Source organism: Nannobrachium achirus (assembly GCF_963921795.1).
Source record: "Nannobrachium achirus genome assembly, chromosome: 9".
NCBI lineage: Eukaryota > Metazoa > Chordata > Actinopteri > Myctophiformes > Myctophidae > Nannobrachium > Nannobrachium achirus.
In genome coordinates this window covers 4,867,704-4,876,677 of record NC_137818.1, presented here as the reverse complement: position 1 = coordinate 4,876,677, position 8,974 = coordinate 4,867,704, and the positions used below count along the sequence as shown (strand labels likewise).

The 8,974-nt window shown below is 49.5% G+C and overlaps 1 protein-coding gene across 1 annotated transcript; it reads right to left on the bottom strand.

The window, feature by feature from the left end:
• Nucleotides 1-238: 238 nt before the first annotated feature.
• On the bottom strand, nucleotides 239-8,235 carry LOC308291810 (G-protein coupled receptor 37-like 1; the record flags this gene model as incomplete). Its single annotated transcript, XM_080733941.1, has 4 exons — nucleotides 239-421; nucleotides 1,823-2,203; nucleotides 3,017-3,325; nucleotides 7,444-8,235. The coding sequence occupies 4 exons, from the start codon at nucleotides 8,233-8,235 to the stop codon at nucleotides 239-241; spliced, it is 1,665 nt and encodes a 554-aa protein (XP_080590067.1).
• Nucleotides 8,236-8,974: the final 739 nt, after the last annotated feature.

Below are 8,974 nucleotides of genomic sequence, written 5' to 3'. Positions count from 1 at the left end.
ACATTTAACAGATGATACAAGCCCACAGCGCATCGCTGCCTCGACAAGTTGTGGGCTTGTAGATCTTCTATGTTGGGTTCGGGTCCAAGTCCGGCCCTGGGTGAAAAAGAAGGAGGGATATAGAGGAGAGGAATGGTTGAATGGACGACAGAAGAAGAGGCTTATATACTCAGGAACAGACGAGAGGAAAGATAAAAGGATGAATTCATTCATTGAGAGAGAGAGAGAGAGGCGGGGTCTAGCTGGAGATGGACAAGATGGCCGACGTCTCTTTAGCCTTGTCGAAGAAGATGGAGGACGAAGCCACCTCATTGGCCGTCTTCAGCTTGACCTGGGCGGAGCTGGGTGTCCCAGGGGGCGTGTCCGGCTGACACTCTTGGCAGCAGCAGCAGCAACAGTCCATGAAGTGCTGGCCCAGAGCCTGACAGACACACAGACAGACAGACAGACAGACAGACACACAGACAGACAGACAGACAGACAGACAGACATGAATATTCTTTATTCCTTCTCTAGTATTGCTGCAAATATCATCTTGTTAGCCTGGGTACCAGCCTGCTACGTTCAGTGGACTGGTTTTGTCACTTGGCTTCTCAGTCTGGCCAGTCTTCATTTGACTCGTATATCCGAACGTCACCTGTTACATAGGCGACGTCGTTGCTGATTGGATGTTGTTCCAACGAATCAGAGTAGGGTTAGGGCTACGTCATCAGCCAGCCAATACACACTGGTATATTTGTCCTGCACCGCAACACAGACCAATCGGAAGCCGTGAGTGGTCTCCACTGGTTTTCTATGTCCTGCCTCCCTTGGAGATAGGAGCCTGGCCGCGTGTATCTGGCTGGGTTAAGATAAAGGAGCGCTTGGTTTTCAGTGGAGATGACGGAGGCGTGCAAGCAGTAGCGAGCGAGTAGCCGTGCCGAGTGTTGCGAAGGTCGCATGAGCCGACTCAGCGCCTTTAGACGACGTAAACCAGGGGGACAGAATAGTAAATCCCCCCCCCCCTCCCCCCCCCCCCCCGACTTTCGGCACCTCAGCGCGGTCCAAGTGAACACAGCAGAGCGCTCCCTACCTCCGGTTCAGCCAATCACAAGCTTCCGCGGATGGGTCTTATCTTAACCCAGACGGTGTTTTTCTCTCTCTCCTACGCTGTCTCCTTCTCAGCTTTCCTACTGTCTGTCTCAGCTTTCCTACAATTTATAATGTCTGTATTTGAATGTATAAGTGAATGTCTACATCCCAATCTGTTCAGAAGTCAGGCATTGACACTAAGGCTTGCCCACCTGCCCCCGGCAGGTAAATAAAACGTCAGGGCAGATGAAGTTTGCTTTCAGGTTGCCCGACCGGGCAAGTGCTCATTTGAGAGTAGACACAAACGTCTATGAACACAACACGAGATATCTGTCTAAACACCTGAACGTGGCCAGTGCGATCTGTCTTCTGGTCTGTCTAACAGCACTATTTACCTATAATGTGCTGTTTTTACTCTGGCTACTGTGTGAAACCATAGACATAATTAATCATAGCTACAGTATGTAAGTATTTGGATTTGGAGGTATTGAGGTGTGACATTTTTGTATCGCACAGCCCCAGAAAGTAAATAAATAAGTGTTAAATTGAGCGGTAATTAAAATCTTTACCTATCATTTTATAATGGTCGATTTACTTTTCGGGCAAGTGGGCATGACCTTCGGGCAAGTAGAACATGACCTGTACTTGCCTGATGGGCAAGTGCCTCTGAGACCTTAGTGTCAACCCCTGCTTTAAGTGTTTACATTTAAAATGTAACGTATCTTCACATGCACTGACTCATGTACGTTACCTTGCAGAGACAGAGCAGTAGCACGGGCGTCACGGAGCACTTGAAGAACAGCAGGAAGTGGCGCAGCAGCGCCAGCATGGCAGCCGTGTCGGTGGAGACGTCCACGCGGGCGTACGCCAGCGTGATGCTCACCACGTGCTCGGGCAGCGCGCACACGCCGTACACCACAGCCAGCGCCAGCACGGTGCAGCCCAGCTGCCGCTCCGCAGACTGCTGCTGCGCCCGCTTCTGGCCCGACAGCGGGTCGTCCCCGCACACGGGCAGACGCTTCTTGTGCGTGGAGTCGTAGTCGCTGTTCACGTTGCAGGTGGCCAGCTGGCACAGCGCCGTGAACAGCACGGGCAGGCAGAAGTAGGCGCCGAAACACCACCACATGCGAGCCTGGTGAGAATATACACATGGTTAATGTAGAAACACCACCACATACGAGCCTGGTGAGAATATACACATGGTTAATGTAGAAACACCACCACATACGAGCCTGGTGAGAATATAGACACGGTTAATATAGAAACACCACCACATACGAGCCTGATGAGAATATACACACGGTTAATGCCAAAAATAGCCGATCTACAAGCTCAGCTCACAACGTCAAAATAGTGATTCTAGGGTTCCAAGTAGTTAATGTAAAAAAAAAAGTTCCTATCTGTATATCTAAGATTTGGCGCGCCCCCCCCCCCTGTAGTAACTCTGAGGACCCCCTGTCGAAGACCCTTGTTATTTATAGAGAGAATTGGAGATAGTCTTAGTGGAGCGTTCCAAGTTGTGTGCGTGTGTGTGTGTACAGTATGTGTGTGTGTGTGTGCGTGTGCGGCTATTTTCCTTGCTTGATACCACACTAAAGTGAGCATAATCAAGTGAATACTGGAGATATGGTGTAACAGCATGGATTTCTACACAGAGAGGGCAATTCTTTCAACATAAGATGCTGCATTCAAGTTCAGGCAATTCTCTTGAGGGCTGCCTTCAGGTATGGCATGGAAAGGCAGCACTTCTGTTCTCACTATGGTGACATTTCTTTCACCATAGTGAAAACTGCATGCATGGTCTGGAGAGGGCACTTCTTACAGATAAGGGCTGATGGTACCTCATCAGCAGTGAGTGTGTGTGCGTGCGTGCGTGCGTGCGTCTGCGTGCGTGCGTGCGCGCGCGCGTGCGTGCGTGCGTGCGTGCGTGTGTGCGTCCTCTTACCTGGTGATACCTCAGCAGCAGTGAGTGCAGGTAGTCAGGCAGGTAGAGAGACAGAGGGGAGGGTGGGGTGAGGGAACAGGAGTCCACCGTTGCCCCAGAGGCCAGGGACATGGTCCTGGTCAGCTGCCAGAGGAACAGCTCAGGGCTGGACAGCATCAGGGCCGTCAGCCACACCAGCAGCAGCTTGAGCAGCACAGAGCGGCAGCGCGCCACCCGACGCGCCTTGGGCGCCGTGGAGCTGGTGGCCGCCGTGAAACGATCCACGCCCAGCGCACACAGGGAGAAGGAGGTTATGCCCAGAGAGGTTACCTGGAGAAATACAGGGAGAATGAGGTTATAGCCTACTCAAAGAGGTTACCTAGAGAAATACAGAGAGAAGGATGTTATACCCGGCAACAGTCCGCCATTCCGAAACACCTCTATTCCGAAGCAGGGTTAGGGTTAGGTTTAGGGTTAGGGTTAGGGTTAGGGGTAGGGTTAGGGGTAGGGTTAGGGTTAGTTAGGGTTAGGGTTAGGGTTAGGGTAAGGGTTAGGGTTAGGGTTAGGGGTAGGGTTAGGGTTAGAAGTCAACGTTCGGAATAGCGGTGTTTCGGAATGGCGGGGTGTAACCTTTACACCCATCAGAGGGTATTAGCATAGCGTTAGTTCATGCAGGACACGTGAGTCTTGCCCGTCTCAGCTGTAATCAGCTGTCAGTCAGATCCTTTCCTATTCCTCATTCACAGATCCGCTGATCATTATATCACACTGTCTAGTCCAATCAGAGCTCTCTCCCTTAAATAAAGCTAGCATTCACTATACAGTAGCACTGCAGGGACTGCCCCAAAGGTCGAACTCCCGTTGGGTCGAACAGCGTCGGCAGGTTAGATAATGACCCGCGAGCGTCGGCAGGTTAGATAATCACCCACGTCATTGTTACTGAGGTTAGGGTTAGGTTTAGGGTTAGGGTTAGAGTTAGGCATAGTTTTACTGAGGTTAGGATTAGGGTTTGGGTTAGAGTTTGGTGGTCGATCCAAAGGGTGTTCGACCTAATGACATGTTACCTAGCACTGCCTGTCTTTGATACGAAGCCTCTGCTGCTTAGCTACCTCCTCCACCCCAGCCTCCACCTTTTGATCAGAGTCTGGCATGGGCTCAAATACGTGTGGTCTGCTGATTCAAGCTGATATTCGAATGTATTGCTATGGTACTACTATTGTATCCCTGATTCCCTACGGGGGCGTTTTGCTTAAAGCTCCCTGGTTTTGCATAGCAAGCAAGCATGAACAGAATTCAGGGAACATCTCCAAACGCAGAGCCAAGTTTAACTGTATTCCATTTGATGCAATAAATGGTTAAATCTACTTTGACGTGAGTGTTCCTGACTAAAACAGAGATAAAGATGTTACACCCAGAGAGAATGGATGGATGGATGGATGGATGGATGGATGGATGGATGGATGGATGGAAAGGAAAGTAAAGAACAGTCCAGGCCACAGAGAGACAGAGTACTGTAGGGATATATATTTATCTGATGGATAAATATACTGTAGTATAAGGACACTGAGCCTGGCTGTCCTGACTGACCGCTCACACATCTCCTGCAGTCATCAGTGGTCATCAATACAGACATGGGTTGTACTGGTCAGCTCCAAGTTCAAAGGTAGATGCCTGTGGTTGTACCCACAGGAATAATATAGGCCTATACTATGAGGCCACATTGGCCACTGGAGTTGTACGTCAATCCCACCACCATATTGGCTATGGAAACTTGGCTTAACTCCACAAAGCCTGCAGTCGTATGAGACTAATTTTAGTAGTCTCATGACCATTACTGTTATTATGTAAGTGAAATGTGATGTTTTAGCATATAACTACATCGTGATTGTCTAGCATTTGTAACAAACCAAACCGTTTGAATTTTGGTTATGATACTTATCAATAGACATACATGCATTATGAATTATGGTAATTTGAATTGTGGAGGGAGAGATCTCCTGTTTCAGTAGACGTACATGCATGTGGCAAACAGTAGGCATGTATTAGGTGGTAGGTCTTGTAATATGTCTGCACTGGTGCATTACTCTAATTAACAGTGCTGGGCAGAGGCCAATGCAGTATCTACATGTTTATCTATTGTTGTGCGGCTCCCATTGACCAACAATACTGTGGTTGTACTAGTCAGCTCCCAAAAGTCCCATTGACCAACAGTGGTAGACTGTGGTTGTACTGGTCAGCTCCCAGTGACCAACAGTAGAAGACTGTGGTTGTACTGGTCAGCTCGTATAAGTCCCATTGAACAACATTAGTAGACTGTGGTTGTACTGGTCAGCTCCCATAAGTCCCATTGAACAACAGTAGTAGACTGTGGTTGTACTGGTCAGCTCCCAGTACAACAATAAAGACTGGGGTTGTACTGGTCAGCTCCAGTACTGGTCAGCTCCCAGTACAACAGTAGTAGACTGTGGTTGTACTGGTCAGCTCCCAGTACAACAGTAGTAGACTGTGGTTGTACTGGTCAGCTCCCAGTGCAACAGTAACACACTGTGGTTGTACTGGTCAGCTCCCAGTGGTCAACAGCATCAGACTGTGGCTGTACTGGTCAGCTCCCAGTACAGCAGTAGTAGACTGTGGTTGTACTGGTCAGCTCCCAGTGACCAACAGTGGTAGACTGTGGTTGTACTGGTCAGCTCCCAGTGACCAACAGTGGTAGACTGTGGTTGTACTGGTCAGCTCCCAGTGACCAACAGTAGAAGACTGTGGTTGTACTGGTCATCTCGTATAAGTCCCAGTGACCAACAGTAGAAGACTGTGGTTGTACTGGTCATCTCGTATAAGTCCCATTGAACAACATTAGTAGACTGTGGTTGTACTGGTCAGCTCCCGTAAGTCCCATTGAACAACATTAGTATACTGTGGTTGTACTGGTCAGCTCCCAGTGGTCAAAAGCATCAGACTGGGGCTGTACTGGTTAGTAGAGTGTCAGCAGGCAGTTAACAATTACAACCAACTGTCAACATGAGAGCAGCGTCAGTCTCCAGTATTACATTTAGAAAAGCAGTTTGATTTGAAGGTTAAATGATGAAGTGTTTTACGATTTCCACATGAACGTACAAACACCTACTAATGCTCTGATTTGATTATTTCTCCCTAATTTAAACTTTTGCCAATTAATTACTCCCACATTTCTGTGTTGTCACTTCTGTTGTATGCTACTCACCTACCAGTGAGGAGCACCAACCGGGAGGACATAGAGAGCCTTCGACCTACTCCTCGATCCCACCCAGCACTCCCTGCTGACAGGTGCCACCCCCCCCCCCCCCTCCAGCCCGTAGGAGTGCGTACAGTGACAGTTATCCTCCTTCCCGCCTGCCTTCCCTCCCCGAACATGGTCCAATTGCATTAGCATAGACGTTTGACAAAACCGGATGCACCCCGATGGATTCTAACCCACAACCTCTGTGGTGGTGGGCAGGGACTTTACCACTCCTCTGATTTGATTAATGACACAGAGATTCAGTTTGATCCACCTCATCATTGTCATCCAGCAATGATTTAAACTGACTTTAATAACATGAAGCCTACCGCCCCTTTGCTGGGGAGAACATTCTGTGAAAATAGCTGATCTACAAGCTCACAACACAAGCTTATAAATCAGCTATTTTTTGGATAGACGTTTGGACAAAGGAGCGGACCAAGTATAGTACCCTGGGGAACTCCGGTCAGTTTATATAGTAGTCACCACTGAGTGTTAAAGTGGTGTGCTCCTCAGAGGGCAGATCTCCACCAGGCTGGGTTCAATGTGTGATTCAAAAATTGTGGCATCTTTTTACAAAACGGGCCCCTCCCGCAAACTTTGGAAGCCAATCTTAGCCAATGTGAATGGCCCATGAAAAATCATATAATGTGAATGGATGCCTGTGACCAAATATAAAAAGTTGTTGTAAAAAACAGCAGAAACTTTTGTCAGGCAGGACTGGTTGGGGGCTTATATGGGGAGTTGCATCATGATCCAAGGAATCTAGAGGGAAATTACTTGACCTGCGGTTCAAGAAGTAGAGGCCAAAATATGAAGCAACCTGTTATAGCACCACCATGAGGTCGATTTTGAAAATGATGTAATCTCTGCCTCCCAGGCTCCCAAGCGGAGATAATAACATCCACTAAAAGCCTACCCTGGAATCCAGACGTTCTGCGTTTCTTTTATTTTTTGGCCCACTGCTTCTGATTGGTCTACCGTCTGTGAGGGGGCCGGACCAGTGTTTTCCAAAGTAACACTCGGGTCTCTTCCTATGAAATTAGTGACGTTTGGAAATACAACTCAAATAGGACCGCAGCCAGACTGAGCAGCGAAGTGAGTACCAAAAAAAACGAACGTAGTCGAATCAGTCTAGATTCCAGGCTAGAAGGCCACGCTCCTATTTTCTGCGACCCCACCTCCAACCCACCTCCATGTAAGGCACCATGCGGCAGGTGATGTCGCCCAGGATCCTGCGGTGAGACAGCTGGTTGATGACGACCACGGGCAGGCACAGCACCAGAACCAGGAAGTCCCAGAAGGCCATGCTGGCCAGCAGGTAGTTCCAGGCGGAGCGCATGTAGTAGTTGTTCCACACCACGCACATGACCGCCATGTTGCCCACCACGCCCACCGCCAGCACCGTGCCTCCCAGGAACAGCACCGCGTAGGCCACGTAGGAGCCCTCCTTCTCCAGCGGGTAGAAGGGGTTGAAGAACAGGCCCGGGCTGGACCCGTTGTTGTTGTTGTTAGCGGCATCGCGTCCGCTGTCGCCAGGGTTTTCGTCGTCGAGGATCGTCCCCGCCGCGTCCTCGTCCGACGCGGGAGGCGTCAGCTCGGTGGCGTTGCTATCGCTGTTGTCGGCGTCAAAGTCGGTGTCGCGGGGCGTGGTCACCGAGTCGTTCTCGTACGACTGGCCGAAGGTGGACTGCTGCTCCTCGTCCTGTTGGTCGGCGCCACGGGCCGAGCGCCGGCGCCCCGCGATGGCCACATCTCCCGGCTCCGACGGGTCGGTCAGCATGACGTCCTGCTCGGGCACGGCGGGGGAGTCCACTAGCTCCTCCCCCCGGGGGCGGAAGGTCTCGCCGGTCCAGAACGGCTCCAGTTTGATGCGAGAGACGGAGGAGGAGGAGGAGTCTGTCAGTCTGTCGCTCCTCCTACCACTGACAGATACCATGACAGACAGCAGCAGCAACAGACACAGGCGGACAGACGGACACATCTCGTTAAAAAAAACGTTACTGTTCAGAATAAAGGATTAAAAATCCCAAAGTCCGAAAGAAACCCAGTAGAATGGAGTTAATAGTTGTAGTGTTGAGAAGAGTTCCAATTGCAATAGTTAGAACTGTAGAAACTAAATCGGTCCTGCAGTGAGTCAATGTCCAGTAAAATAAAAGTGTTTAAATTGTTCCAAGGTGGAGTCCAGTATGTTCCAAAGAGGTTTTCAGTAAATTCCCAGTATTAAATAATAAGGCAGACCTTTTTTCATGTGTATAAATCTATATTTCCAGTAGGTTTGCTGACAGAATACCAGTTGATATGAGATGCACGTCTCTCTCTAAGTCTCTCCTCTGTTCTCTATTCTTCTCTGTTCAATCTTCTGAATATCCTCTTCTTCTCTTCTCTTCTCTTCTCTTCTCTTCTCTTCTCTTCTCTTCTCTTCTCTTCTCTTCTCTTCTCTCTTAATAAAACTCCATACAGCTGTGAATCATGCGTCTATGTGTTCTATAGGTTCCATCCATCAGTAATCCATTCTAGGAGCATATAGACAGACAGTTGACAGCCAGGGAGCCGGTGGGGGCGTTGGGCAGGCCTTGCGTCCGCTTTCGGGGTGCTGTGTCTGGGATGGAGGCAGCCGAAAGACTGGGTGTCCTGGAGCTCTGGGTCTCTGCATGGGAACAAGCAGCCCTGTGGAGTATGGGTGGATGGAGCTTTTGTCAGATGACACACACACACACACA